The sequence below is a fragment of the Vigna umbellata genome, chromosome 5, assembly GCF_029865625.1.
Source record: "Vigna umbellata cultivar VRB3 chromosome 5, Vumbellata_1.0, whole genome shotgun sequence".
NCBI lineage: Eukaryota > Viridiplantae > Streptophyta > Magnoliopsida > Fabales > Fabaceae > Vigna > Vigna umbellata.
In genome coordinates, this window is record NC_142169.1 from 27,852,652 (window position 1) to 27,868,876 (window position 16,225).

At 37.8% G+C, this 16,225-nt stretch overlaps 1 protein-coding gene across 5 annotated transcripts in view; it reads right to left on the reverse strand.

Annotated features, from left to right (window-relative positions):
* LOC124834569 (uncharacterized) overlaps positions 1–16,225 on the reverse strand; it is a 52,629-nt gene that overhangs the window by 11,832 nt on the left and 24,572 nt on the right. For 4 of the 5 annotated variants that reach the window (XM_088116764.1, XM_088116762.1, XM_088116761.1 and 1 more), the window contains exons 11-15: positions 6,699–7,010; positions 6,339–6,512; positions 2,338–3,478; positions 1,996–2,177; positions 658–762 (exon numbers count right to left, since the gene is read on the reverse strand). In XM_088116764.1, the coding sequence (XP_087972890.1) occupies positions 658–762; positions 1,996–2,177; positions 2,338–3,478; positions 6,339–6,512; positions 6,699–7,010 (1,914 nt within the window). The remainder of the gene's footprint in view (positions 1–657; positions 763–1,995; positions 2,178–2,337; positions 3,479–6,338; positions 6,513–6,698; positions 7,011–16,225) is intronic. The other variant, XM_088116763.1, reaches the window with a different exon arrangement.

Sequence of the window (16,225 nt, forward strand, 5' to 3'; positions counted from 1 at the left end):
CAAGGAGTAGTCACAAACAGCAGCAAGCAAAAATGATCAACCCAAAACACCTTTCGCAGCATATATGGTGCAGTTGGCAATTTAAACTCAAACATGATTTTTTACCAACCATACACTGTATTAAAGAATGGTTTTAAGCCTAACTCAATCCCACAAAACCAACTTGTATGTTAAGATTTGCATAACACACTGATTTGAGACAGAAAAAGAGAAAATGTATGGTGAATTCTCAGCTTATTTTGAGATTGCTGGAATTCTTAATTTTCTTTTTAAGAAAGCTGTGCCCTACCGAAAAAATTACCATAATTTAGCAGTCAAAACATTCATAAAAAATCACACAACTTTCCAGTAGCTTCCCAAAATTCATAACAGGTGTAGAAAATATGCTTCAAAATCATATGCTAAAAAAAATTCTCAAACAACTAACTGTTGCTAGCCATATCTAGTCTGAGACAGACTTGCATTATGAACAACCGGGGAGCTTAAACCAATAAACATGGACAAGGTAGTAAGAATTCAAATTATTTGCAGAATTTAAAAGAAAAAATATCAGTTATAGTAGCTCCTTTCTTTCTCAAAAGATGCACAATGGTTTGTCCATAATTGAAAGACTAGCTACTAATGTTTTTTATATAAAAATTCAGAGCAAATACTAACCACAGATATTTCAAAAGCCTGTACAGTAGAAACTTCTTGGAAATTAACATTGTACTGTTTGAATATGTGCTCAAGAATCCTCTGGGCAACAACCTTGACATTTTTCTACACATGAAGAAAAGCATCGAGGTCAATTACGATCAACAAAGAACCTACAAAGCTCAAAAGCTGGTTTTATCATATTGTTAATCACCCAGCTATACTAGTTCAACTACATTGGGACCCAAAGAGAAATGAGAATAGCATAATGAGAATGCCCAGATCAGATGTTTATGTGGCCACACAAGAAAGGAGACGATATGAAATGATTATATATGGGCAGATATTGGTGCAACACTAATTCAGGAAAAGATGCAGAAAATTAGTTCAACAGATATAAAAAAGGTCAATAGAAGCAGCAGGGAGGGGAGTAGATTGCATGGTTATTTTAGTCCTATGAAAAGGGGGAGAGAGAGAGAACGAAGGTCATTGGAAGAAGTTGTTAAAGGGAATCGTATAGTGAATAATATGTCAAAGGATTTCATATTTAACAAATGGCATCATGTGATTTCATATTTAGTTTACCACCCAATGGAACAACACTTTGTGTTGTAGATGATGGTGGTAAACTAAAATGATAAATCTTCCCTTTTTTCATAGCATGTTTGTAGGTTTCTTATTAAGATCTAATGGATTTGAGAATGCAAGAAAAAGAAACCTAAGGCAAAGTATAAAAATCTGCAACAAACCCATTTCACACAGAATATATATACGCCTTATGTACCACATACTTGCATTAATAGTGTACAGCACACTTGAACATTTACCATATACCCAAGATGATTGTAAACCTGATAACTATAGGTAGTGATTCATCTTTTAGAAGGTTTTCATCAAGATATCCCACATCAGCTTGAAATAGATTAAATCCCTCTTCATAAGGCTTGGTTGATCCTTTCACCTCAGCTAGCTTTGGGTGTTAAGTTGTGCATCATTCATTTCCAATATAGTTTTATACTTGCTCCAGTCTTGACTTTAAGCCACTGCAGACTTTACGCTCCAAATATTCAATCCTATGGATGAAGGTGGATGCTAAGATGTCTCACATTGGTCAGAAAAATTGTTAGGTTTTGGGGGGAAGTTGTGCCAGTTCCTCTCTAATACTTTGGAAAGGAGAAAGGCCTGAAACTGATTTGGGTTGATTCAATGTAGTATCATTGAAAGTTTGAACCAGGACTCCTGAGAGAGTATGCTTGCACCACCATGGGGAGTCATGACTCCCCACCTGAAGGTGTTTCTAAAGTTTTAATAAAAAGAATGCATATTTAAGCAGAGGATAGTTAAGTATTGAGACCCTACCGGAAAATGTAGAATTTCACAAAGACCTGAAATATCCGACTTTGGCAAGAATTTGATACTATTTGGTCCATCAAGCAGTTTCCTTTTCTCTGAAAGTTGAATGTTTGTAGTAGTTTCTCCCGTAGTTTCATTGGCCAAAGGATGCCCTGAGGAATCAAGTACACTAGACAAACCATTTGTACCTGAGGGCATGAAAATAAATTAGCAATAGCAAGTACCTTTTAGAACATTCCCACCACACCCTAAGAAAATAGCTCTGCCATGAATTAAACTAATGGTTTGCAAGTAAAAAGTTGGTTGAAGGAATAAATTATAAAAGTGGAAGAAAAAAGTTAGTCATACCATTTGATTTACTAGTACTATTGGAAACACTTGAATTCTTCTTGTTCCTCAATCTTGATTTCCGATATTTGGAATCACGAATTTTCTTGGACATTTTCCTGCCACCAGATTTAACAATACCATTGAACACCTTCCTAGTCTTAGGATCAATGGCATGATTTGACGGTTCCATCCCCTCTGTTTCAACAATGTCTTTGGATACTTTCCTCCTCTTGGGCTCAACTTTATCCTTGGCCAGCTTCCTCAAATTATGATCAAAATTATCCTTGGACACTTTACTCTTCTTGGAAGCATTCGATGCTGTCCTCTTTCCCATAATTGTATGACCTTCACATTCAGATTCATTTATTATGTAATCAGAATGTTTGACCCTACTCCTCATCCTCTGAGACGGAACAGACAAAAATTTCCATTGAGGATACTTTGCTTCAAGATCACTCCAGGAAAAAGCACTTGGCTCACTGCCCAGTTCCTTCATTATTCTTTCTCCTAGCAATAAAATGTTCCTCGAATATTCCCCTCCATTCTGCTGTATTGTTGATATGAATGACAATTCATGACAATCAATATCATCAGCATCACAAACCAATTGGGATGATAATTCACAGAGTACATCATGCAGAAGAGTTTGATCTGCAATGTCTGGAGTAGAAACAGCAGTTACACTGGCATGTAAATCATCCAGCTTATTGAACAGATGAGAGGTGCCCCATTTTAGAAGAGTGTGAGAAATACTATGACTAATCAACCGCACGTTACTGTCAAGTGATATACCCTCCTTTGCAAGCATTAAAATCTTTTCTTCAACAGTGTAATATGAGTACAATCTGAAAACGGTTAATTGTTTCAACTGTGTGCTGATAGACATCCTTTGTAAACCTCTTAGGTCATTTTGTGGGTCAAAATCACTGTCAAACAATATAACAATGTCCACTGAAGAAAGCTTAATACTAGGGAGACAAGCACGGTTTTCCATCAAGAAGACAAATTTACCACTGTCTCTATCATTAAATGTGTCTAAAGCAGCTTCCTTTGTTTTAGGGGTATAAGCTCTATCATATCGCACATAGCAATCTATACCAAATCTCTGACAGAGAACATCATCCAAAATATCTCCAATCGATCCAGAACCACAAGATGACTGTAGATTTTCGAAATGAAAAAGAGCTAATTGAATCCTCAAGAATCTTAAACAAACAGGTTACAACCACTACAATTAACAACCACAATATGATATACCTTGTTTTAATGGGAGCTGCAATTCTCATATTTCTAAACCCTAGACATGCAGTACAAATAATAACTAAAAAAACCAAACATTCATCTATTCACAAGGTAGAATGTATATGAAGAGACTAATGTAATATTCCTGAGTAAGTCAACATGTACGCTATATTGACATACCAATTCTCGTATTTCTAAACCATAGTCACAGTAGTTAAAATTATTAAATATAGTGAAAAGTTGTGCATGGAATTAATCTCACTTGTATAGAAAATACAGAGTACTTTATTTATAAGAAAAGAAATATAAGCTAAGCCAAAAATACAAACTAAAAAATAATAACAAAGTAACAGAAGATAAGCAACTGAATATAAAAGATAAATATAAGACATCTAAGATATGTAATAATCTAAGATATCTAACAAAATTAATAACTAAAAAAAGCCACAAAATTCATATATTCACATCACATGGTAGATAGAATGCATAGGAAAAGAGACTATTTTCATATTCAATACAAAGTCAACAAAGACACAGTACTGACAAAGTACTTGAACTGCTTCAAGTATTTTGCATTTCATGCAAATCATATTTTGATGTCCTTGTACAAGATAACGCAATACTCACGAAGTATCTGACAATCTACTTCAGAAAACTATCAAAATTTCAGTATCAAGAAATCAAAATTGGATGACAATTTTTATATGCTAGCCATGGCCTTCATATATTTCGTGGAAAACTTTAAAGAATGCTAGTTGGACCTGATTCTATCAAAATTCCCAATAACATTCCTGACAATATTGGTTGTGCCGACCAGCATCAAAGAAAAGACAGTAAACTCCAATCACAATTCATAGCTTAAAGTAACAACAGTGGTCGACTGAAATAATACTATACAAAATTGTTGACAATTGTATGTGCTTTTATTTTAAATTTTAAATTTAAATCAGAATTCTAGAAGATTTAGATAGCAAAGAATAGGATCAGATTATTCAGATCTGATTTGATTTTATTCTCCTTTATTTCCATCCTATCTTACCTTTATATTTATTTTGTGATCCCTGCCCAGTTCTACCTTTATAACTCTTGTAATTATGGTCAATCAAAAGCTTTGGCTCTCTTATGTAATTCCTCTCCAAAAATTACATGGTATTTGTTAAAATTATGATTGTTATTGTATTCTACAGCTTTCACTATATGTACCTAGCCTAAGGGTTGAGTGTTACAGGATATACCTTTTCCTCATAATGTATTCTTCTCTCTTTCTTACATATGCATATACACACACATATATACATCAGCTAAGTTAGTACTCAGTGATTTTTATCACATCCAAATTCAAGCTGGTATCAAGAGCCCTGTCACCAGACCACCGCTATCCATTGTCTCTAGCCGTCATCATTTTGTTTGACACAATCAAGGTTAGGTGCACCTTGAGAAGTGCCACGTGACCACAACTTCGTGATGCACCGATCTCCATCAGCCCTTCACAAGGCGCATTTGTCCCACACACCACCTTCCCGGTGCTTAAATCACACCAGACCACTTCCGTTCATCTTGTTGGCATCTTCTAGGCACATTTCTGCCCTTGTCTTCCTAGTTCAACACACTTGGACAGCTGGTCAAGGCTCTCTCCTTAAATAAGTTTGTGGCTGTCTCTGGAATGGCTTCTACTATTTCAACTTCTTTTGCTGCTACTCCTACTATTACCACAGCAAAACTCAACCGGAAGAACTACTTAACTTGGTCTCCAGCATCCATGGAACTAAGGTTCCTAGGTCAAGGATACCATAATCATTTGGAAAAGGATACCATAATCATTTGGAAAAGGATACCACAATATTTGGAAGGGCACCCTAGTTGCAACAATACCCAAGGTATGCTATGTAAGGGAACTTATTGCTAGTTACAAGTGAAATTTGTCCTTATTCTCTACTTTCAGTTGAAAGACAGGTTTGCTAACTGGGCTACTGCTCATATAAATTCCAACCACAACAACAATCATAAACAATAATGAAAAAATAAAAAATAAAAAGTACTATATAAGTTAAAATGTAGAGAATAAGTATATGATATTAAGATGATGGTGATGATGATAATAATGATAATAATATGACCTCCTACATTAACTGATTAAAACAACAACGCAATAGCAAGCAATATCTGTATTATCAGATCATCCCATAATTTTGCACTATAAGCAAAATATTAGTATGTAGATGAGTATCATATCATCAAGGTAACATGCACGATATTACAATCAAGAAATCAGCACTAGAGCTGTTAGGATATAATGTGTGCAGAATAAAAGGAAATAGATTAGGAATTAGTTGTTAGTTGGTTAGGGGGGCCTTTATAAGAAGGCAGGGAGGTCTTGTGTGAGGGGACTTTTTGGATAATCTTGTAGTTTGAGCTTTGGCTCTTTGTGAAGGGGAAACTCTTGGAGAAGGGATTGCCCTCCTATTCTTGTATTCTTTGGTTACAATAATAATACAGTTCTGTTCCCAGTAATCTGGTGAGTGAGTGTGTGCTGTTTTGAGTGATAGTTAGACTTCTTGACTAAAGAAGCCTAACAAATTGGAAAAAGTCCCCTCACACAAGACCTCCCTACCTTCTTATAAAGGCCCCCCTAACCAACTAACAACTAATTCCTAATCTATTTCCTTTTATTCTGCACACATTATATCCTAACAAGAGCTTTGTCAATATAACAAGTCAATGAACTCACAATAATATTTCAAATGATGAACAAACAATAAATTTGAATAGATGACTACCTGGAACAATATTAACACCCTTAACCCACGACTTTTTGCTTCCAAAAGAATTTTTTCAAGAAGTAGCAGTTTTCCGCTTGCTTTTATGCCAATATCTAGATGTTCTTCAACAGGTAGACCCTTAGCAACAGAATTATGCAGTGCCGGCTCCAGGAGATAAGGGTGGTCACAGCACTATAAAATCAATTCATATATGTAACTATGATCGCATTGTTGCATTAACAATGCATTTAGTGATATAGCTTTTATAAAACTTGAAGTAATATGAAGAAAGGAATGTTGGAACTACAAGCTAATGGAAAATAAATGTGATACATGAGATTTTAGCTTATTTGAAATTGTGTTTCTTTTCGTTTCTACCTTCCTTGTTGAGATAATAAGCTCATGGAGCGCACCAAGTGTGTCGGACTTCTGGCCTGAGCATAACAAAATTAAGTTTGAAAGCAGCATTGAACAATACTGTTCAAGCTGCAAATGAGAAAGGCAGGCAGGAACCCAATACTCTACAAACCTAGTAGAGCCAGATTTGCATTTAAATACAACATATTTTTCCAATTGGCTCTTCAAATTGGAAATGCTAGCACTGAAAGAAGTTTCCATTCGAGCAATACTTGGTCCATGATGTGCAGACTTGAGGAATGAAAGCAGTTTGATATAATCATATCGATCTTCCTGAAAATACATCACATAAAAGTTAATAGGGTGGAAAATTTAAATATCAAACATAATTAGTTTATGATAGGTTCAGTGGCAAATTCTATAAATAAAGAAGGCAGCTATAACCTCCTACGGCGTGTTAATATTCTATTGGTGTATTGCGGAGCTTTGTTGCCAAGCTGATCAGAAGCAAAAAGCATAACCTCTTACAGTTGTAACCTTGTAAAACAGACTATTATTAGTCTGTGTAGGCTGTTGTTAGTTTCAGTCTTTTGGAGTTTAGGAGCAAAAAGGGTGGGACAGTTTAGGTCCTCTCGAAAGACCATTTGAAACATACGGTGCTGTATCCCTGCCACATTAGCAGTATAACAAAATCCTCAATAACATGATCCCAAGAACCTATCTTGGATCTTTTTGTAATTTTGGGTGTTCTATCAACTTGTATTCAGAGCTACCTTATTGGCCCTATGGTGGCAACATTGGTGCTTATGATTAACACCAGAATGATTCAAGATTAGAAACCTTGGAATGCTTGTTTTCAAGAATTAGCGCATGATAGAGAAAAAGCGGATAAGGAGCAGAATAGAAAATTTAATCAGTGGGTTATCAGGGGCGATGGAAAAGATAACATGCAATGTCTGGGTCAAATCAAAATGAGTTTTCAACCCATAAATCTGGAGAAAAGGAGCAAGACTGGAGGATGCAAGGATGTTCAAGGTGGCGTAAACTTGACATCCCAATATTTGCAGAAGATGCCTTTGGCTGGACCAATAGATTGGACAGATATTTTTGTCTGCAAGAAGTCTCGGAAATTGAAAAAATGCAAGCAGTGATGGTGGCTTTGGAAGGGAAGGCTCTGAACTGCTATCAATGGTGGGAATCTTGCAACCCATATCTCACTTGGGAATCTTTCAAGACAACAGTAGTGCAACGGTTTCAACCAAATATGTTGAGATATCCCTTCAAAGTGTTGTTGGCATCAAAACAAACAGGAAACATCGAAGATTGTGGTACAATTTGAGCAATATGTGGGTTTGTTAAAAGGAATTGATCAAGATTATCTGATTGGGATATTCTTGAACGGGTTACAGGATGAGATCAAGCCTGAAGTCAAGCTGTATAAACCCTCAAAACTGGCTGACCTGAAGATGACAACCCAAATGGTGGAAGATAAAATTAAAGTTTTATCTAGAGGAAAAAGTTTTATGCAAACTAAGGTTGTGACAGTATCCAAATCCAATTGGCTGACTAGAAGTTTTGCAAGAGAGGGAAATTCTCAAATGCCTGCAAGAGAAAAGGGGAAAGACGAAATAGGAGGAATAAACAATTCAGGGGGAAGAAATCAGGGTTCATAGTGAAATAGAGGGTCAACTTTTCAACGATTGATGGATGAAGAAATGCAAGACAAAATAAAAAAAGGGTTATGTTTTAGATGTGATGAGAAATATAACCCAAATCACATTTGCCGCAACAAGCAATTTCACATGTTTCTGGTTACAGAAACAGCAGCAGAAGAACAAGAAGGATGGGTGGAGGAAGTGCCAGATCGAAAGATTCAAGGGGAAGAAGGGAAATCAATGCAGCTGTCTATGTTCACATTAGTTGGTATGACCACCAAGAAGTCATGGAAGGTTTGGGGATGCATTAGGCAGGAACATTGTTACGTACCTGAGTACGTCAACTAGCCAAATACACCCTTTCACACTCTCACACACGTAATAGAATAATAAACGAATGATATTGGATGAATGAATCTCTTTTATTGATGGTAATATCTGAATAAACAAGGGTAAACAATAATTGGAAGCATAACCTCCTTCAATTACTTTGAGAGCATAACCTCCCTCACAAGACAATAATGTCTGTCACAAAACTCAATAATCAAAAGCATGTCCTTAACCCTAGACTCTAACCTTATTTATATTAATTATTTCCCGCCCATCTCTTATTAAATATTCCTCTAGAATATATCTGCATTTAATATAAATATCCTTATATTTAATATTTAATAAATATCCCTATATTTAATATAAATATCTCTCCATATACTATCCTAGCATATATCCTTAATTATAAATATCTTATATTGAATATTTCCCTAAATATATATTTATTTACTCTAATTAACTTATACTATATTTATTTACTTTAATTAACTTATACTAAGTATTCTCTCTGCTCATATACTTTCCAACCCTTATTATTACCCCTACCTTAAGTCGTAGCATTACACCCCGCTGCAAAACAACCTTGTCCTCAAGGTTGGAAACGGGTAGCTTGATCTCATGGCTCCTCATCAATTCATGTCTGGAGGTTCGGGTAGTGGTAAAACCTTCTCTAATGTCTTCCATTCTTTGTCCAGCATTCTGGTTACCACTTCTCCTGAATCATAAGCCTTGAGGGAATGGTTCTCAATGTCTTTCAGTACTTCACGTCGCTCTCTTCCTTCTGCCGGTGTACCCAACACTACAAACCCCCTGTTCTTTTTGTCGGCCCATCTCTTCACAGACTCCATTGTTCTCTCCAGGGTATTGATTCTTCCATCTGCCCTTCCTTCCAAAGCCTTCATTCTTCCTTCCAATACTAGACCGTTTGGTTCAGGTAGTTTTCTCACGTTCCGTTCTGGCCGTCTCCTCCCGTTCGGCTCGGTAAATCCACTCTCTGTAGGTTCCGTCCGTTCTTTCACGTTCAGATCCAGCAGTCTGCTATCGTTCGGTTCTGGCAGTTCGCTCACGGATCTGTTAGTCCACTATCGTTCGGTTCCAGCAGTTCCTTCCCGTTTGGAGCTTGGACTTCATGGCGTATTCCACTAAACTCTGCCTTCAACCTCCTTAGGGACAACTCCATGTTCTTTAGTCTCTGCCCCATGCTCTCCAGTTTCCCTTCAACTGCATTCATTCTTTCCTCCATGATGTCTTTCACTCGTCTCTATTAGGGTCCGGCAATTTCCTCCCTTGACGATCCGGCAGGTCGGACCAATTGTTACATACCTGAGTACGTCAACTAGCCAAATACACCCTTTCACACTCTCACACACGTAATAGAACAATAAACGAATGATAACGAATGAATCTCTTTTATTGATGGTAATATCTAAATAAACAAGGGTAAACAATAATTGGGAGCATAACCTCCTTCAATTACTTTAGAAGCATAACCTCCCTCACAAGACAATAATGTCTGTCACAAAACTCAATAATCAAAAACATGTCTTTAACCCTAGACTCTAACTTTATTTATACTAATTATTTCCCGCCCATCTCTTATTAAATATTTCTCTAGAATATATTTAATAGGCTTAATACCCTCTTTCGTCCCCACTTTCATTGGATAATGTCAATTCAGTCCTCATTTTTAAAAGTGTTTGAAATATGTCTACAGTTAGTAAAATTTATATCTAATTTGTCCCTTCCGTTAAGTGTAATCAACGGAGTTAGTGTGTTAATGATGTGACACCAGATATTGATGACGTGTCAATTTATTGTTTGGTAACATCCGCCTCTCCCTTTCCGGTGACGCCTTCAACCTCGTCGTCCACGCCAAGACCACCCTCGTCGCTCCACTGGTCCAACCAGCATCGTCACTACAGATCAGACATCGCAAAACAAATAACCCTAAAACGTGCATAGAAACACTTCAGATAACAATCTGCAACTCCGCAAACACGAACGCAAGAACAGGAAATCAAACTGTACTTCTCGCCACTGATCAGCAAGATGGAAGAACCTCAACCCAAATCGAAATCAGAAAAATCAAGAATTTTCCCAAAAACAGAGCGAAACGAAACTCTGCATCCCAACTCTAAAAAATCAAATATCAAAAGAGAACCCCTAATGAATTGCAACAGGTACTGAACCCTCATCTACGTAGCCTTTGTACACGTTCCCGAAGCCTCCCACTCCAACCATCAATTGTTCGTTGAAGTTATCGGTGGCGGCTCTGATTTCTGCTATGGAGAAGTAGCGGCAGAGGTTGGTTGGCAGTGACGATGAGCCACCCCCGCGAGAAGTTCCGCCTTTTTTGCTGGAACCACTTTCAAGGGCGATATTCTTTTTGTATTTGAAGAGGAAGAAAACAAGAATAGAAGAGAGCAAAAGGACACCTGCAACTGCTCCTAGTATGGCTTCTCGGCTTTTCATAAAGACGCTACTTTTCTTGTTTGAGCTAAAGGGAACCTTAGGCTTTTGAGGAGGAGGGTTTGGGTTTTGTCCAGTGAGACTAACGGTTGAGCTGTTGATTTTGAAGAATTCAATTGCGTTAATAATTGCGTCTTTGATCCAGCTTGTACGGCGAGGTGTGATCAGATTAATTGATTCTTTCTTTTTTTTGGAAGCTGTTGATGATTTGATGATATAAGATCTTTTGATTTAAGATGAGAATGAGAATGAAACCTCTGTTGTGCATGAATTTGATGTTTTTGAGGTTGATTATACATACATAGAGCTCGGTTGTGTGAGATGGGAAAATTGGGGAATGAATTATTAAAGAAGAATAAGACAAACAAAAAGAAGAAGACCCAATTCTGAAAGAAAGTAACACGTCAGCACCCACAAAATTGACACGTCATCAATATATGGTGCCAGATCATCAACACACTAACTCCGTTTGATTATACTTAACGGAAGGGACAAATTAGACGCAAATTTTACTAACTATAGACATATTCCAAACACTTTTAAAAATGAGGACTGAATTGACATTATCCAACGAAAGTGGGGACGAAAGAGGGTATTAAGCCTATTTAATATAAATATCCCTATATTTAATATTTAATATAAATATTCCTATATTTAATATTTAATATAAATATCTCTCCGTATATTATCCTAGCACATATCCTTAATTATAAATATCTTATATTGAATATTTCCCTAAATATATATTTATTTACTCTAATTAACTTATACTATATTTATTTACTCTAATTAACTTATACTAAATATTCTCTCTGCTCATATACTTTCCAACCCTTATTATTACCCCTACCTTAGATCGTAACAAACATATTATTGTGATGATAGATTGCGGGACTTCCAATAATTTTATATCCAAAGATTTGATGAAAAGGTGTGAGATGACTTATATAAATACCCCTACATATGTGGTGGAAGTATGTAATGGGAGGAAGTTGAAATGTCAAGGAAAAGGCACAGATTTAGTGTTGGAAATTGAAGGTTTGAAAATTTGTCAAGTTTTCTTCATCTTTGACATAGGAGGGGCTGATGTGGTTTTCAGCCTTGAATGGCTAGCTAGTCTGGGAGAGGTGAAAGTTGACTTTAGCAAACTAAACCTCACTATTTGTGGAGGCAATAATCAAGTAACAGTGGTAGGAGATCCAACTCTGTCTACCACTGCTATTTCTTTCAAAAGATTGATCACCGAATTACATCAAGGAGACACGGGTTATTTAGTTGAAGCAATTAATGGGAATTCGGAAAAAGGATCAGCGTTAATACCTATGAGAAATAGAGAAATTGGGAGAAAATATCCCTTGTGTGTTTAGCATACACATAGGGTAGTTTATTTATTGTAAGATATGGGCCAATGCCCTAATACAGAATAGACTAAGCCCAAATAACAAAACACACATCTTAACATAACACTCCCCCTCAAGCTGGAGCATATAAATCATATGTTCCAAGCTTGTTACAAAGATAATCAATTCTAGGTCCTCGTAAGGACTTAGTGAATATGTCTGCCAACTGGTTGCTTGAGTTAACAAACTCAGTCTTGATATCTCCGGATATGATTTTTTCTCGAATGAAATGACAATCAACTTCAATGTGTTTGGTTCTCTCATGGAAGACAGGGTTAGAGCTAATATGGAGAGCAGCTTGATTATCACATATAAGTATCATGTGAGTGACATCTCCAAATTTCAATTCACTAAGCAATTGTTTAAGCCACACAAGCTCGCAAGTAGCTGATGCCATAGCTCTATATTCTGCTTCTGCACTGGACCTTGCCACAACACTTTGCTTCTTACTTTTCCAAGATATCAGGTTGCTACCAATAGAGACACAATATCCAGAAGTAGACCTCCTATCAGAAGGGGAACCAGCCCAATCAGCATCTGAATAACAAACGATTTTTGTATCGTTGTTAGGGCCATATAGCAAACCTTTTCCAGGTGATCTTTTAATATACTTCAGTATGCGAACAACTGCATCCCAATGGTCTTCACATGGGGAGTTTAGAAATTGACTCACCACACTAACTGCGAAGGAAATGTCAGGACGCGTAACAGTAAGATAGTTTAATTTACCAACTAGTCTTCTGTACCGTTCAGGATCTGAGAAAGGCTCCCCCTGATTTGGTAGGAGTTTGATGTTAGGGTCCATAGGTGTCTCAACAGATTTACAGTTCATTAACCCTGTTTCCTCCAAGATGTCTAACGCATACTTCCTCTGAGATATGACAATACCATCATTGGATTGTGCTACTTCAATACCCAAAAAATACCGAGTTTGCCAAGATCTTTGGTTTGAAAATGATGACAAAGGTGTTGTTTCATCTGAGAGATGCCAAGATAGTCGCTTCCTGTGAGAACAATATCATCGACATACACTATTAAGTAGATACATCCAGCACTCGAGTGGCGATAGAACACTGAATGATCCGCTTCACTGCGAGACATACCAAATTGTTGAACAACACAACTGAATTTACCAAACCAGGCCCGAGGAGACTGTTTTAGGCCATATAAGGATTTGCGAAGACGACATACCAATCCAGATGACTCCCCCTGAGCAACAAAGCCAGGCGGTTGCTCCATATAAATTTCTTCATGCAAATCACCATTGAGGAAAGCATTTTTGACATCAAGTTGGTAAAGAGGCCATTGTCGAAGAGCGGCCATGGCAATGAATAGGCGAACAGAGGTCATTTTTGCCACTGGAGAAAAAGTATCACCATAATCCAAACCAAAAATCTGTGTGTAGCCTTTGGCAACCAGTCGAGCTTTCAGACGATCAATTGCCATCAGGACCAACCTTGATAGCATACACCCACCTGCAACCAACAACAGACTTTCCAGATGGTAATTGGACAAGCTCCCAAGTTCCACTTTCCTGTAAAGCACTTAATTCATCCATCATAGCTTGACGCCAACCAGGATGAGTTAAGGCATCACCCAGATTTGGGAATTGACACAGAAGAAATGGATGAGAGACAAGTATAAAAAGATGGAGATAATCTGTGGTAATTAAGAACAGTATAATGGGGGGAAGGGTTACGGGTAGAGCGTATACCTTTACGGAGGGCAATAGGCAAGTCAGACTCAGTTGCTGGAGCCGGAGGAGACACATGAGGCGGCACCGGAAGTGAGTCATGAGGGAGGCATTACGGCGACTATAAACCTGAAGGGGTGGTGAAGGATGATCCTGTGGTGAATGAGAGTCTAAAGAAGGAGAAGACAAAAGGGTGGAGCATCACCAGGAGGATCACAGATAAGAGGAATATCAACAGTAACAGGGAGAGGTACAGAACTAGAAGATAGATGTGAAAAGTAAAAAGAAGACTCATCAAAAGTGACATCAGCAGAGATAAAATGACGATTGAGGAAGGGGAAAAACACTTATAGCCCTTTTGTGACCGTGGAAATCCTAAGAAGACACATTTGTGAGACCTAGGAGATAACTTATCAAGACCAGGACTAAAATCATGAACAAAACATGTAGACCCAAAAACTCGAAGAGGTAATGGATGCAGAGGGTCTTGAGGAAATAAGATAGAATGAGGGATTTTGTTATCTAGGACGGAAGATGGCATGCGGTTGATAAGATAACATGCTGTGAGAACTGCATCACCCCAAAAACGTGAGGGTACTTGACCATGAATAGAAGTGTACGAGTTGTTTCAATAAGGTGTCTATTCTTGCGCTCAGCCACCCCATTTTGTTGAGGGGTATAAGCACATGAGGTTTGGTGAAGAATGCCATGAGAAGCCATAAACTGTTTAAACGTTGAGAAAGGTATTCACGGCCATTATCACTACGTAAATTTCGAATAGAAACCCCAAACTGTGTTTTTATTTCATTGAAAAAAGATTGAAAATAGAAAACAACTCAGAACGATTCTTCATTAAAAACAACCAAGTACATCTGGAATAGTCATCAATAAAGGTAACAAAATACTGAAAACCTAAAATGGACTTAACACGACTAGGTCCCCAAATGTCAGAATGAACCAATGAAAAGGAGACGACGCCCGTTGTGAGACACTACGAGGAAAGGAACTACGAGTATGCTTCCCTAACTGACAAGACTCACACGACAAACTTGATAATGTGGACAACCTCGGGACAAGTTGTTGTAGTTTGGCAAGACTAGGATGACCGAACTGAGCATGAAGAAGGGATGGTGACTCCATGACTACGCCAACATGTGGAGAAGGGCGAGATGATAAAGGCCATGAGACTCACATCCTGTGCCAATCATGTGTTTCGAACTCCGGTCCTGCAACCAAACAGAATCTTTAGTAAATGAAATAACACAATTAAGAGTACGAGTTAAACGACTAATGGACAATAAGTTGAAGGGAGACCCAGGGACATAAAGTACATGATCAATGGATATGGATGGAAAAATATTAACAGTACCAATACCATGAGATGAGACTCTAGACCCATCAGCCATTGTTACTGAGGGTAAATTATCGGACATGACAAGGAAGAAAACAAGACTTGTTACCAGTGATGATCGTGGCGCCTGAGTCAAGGACCCAAGGTCCGAGAGAGTGAGTTAGACCAACAAAAGGTGTACCTGTACGTGCAACAGATGCAGATGTAGTGGAACCAGAGTGCTGATGATCCTCATACCATCTGAGAAATTCGTTGAAGATGCAGGTTTGTCTACGGTATTAGATGAAGTAGGATGGTCTGCAGACGGTGATCGGGGAGGTGGATCAGAATTTGCCATTGCTACAGGTCGAGGAGGACGTCCATGGAGAGCATAACATCTATCAATCTTGTGGCCTAACTTGCCACAATGGTCACATTTTGGACGTCCTTTACTTGGCTTGCGAGACCGACTTCGATCATCACGTTGAGCAGCCATAACAGAGGAATCATCAGTATGGGATGTCTCAGTGACGGGTTTGCTCGGTATACGCAAAAGAGCAGAACAAGTAGAAGTAAAGTTGGGTATGACAGGAGAACCCAAAATCTGATCACGGACATGAGAAACATCATCAGAGAGTCCGTATAATGCCAACAACATGAAGAACTTTGAT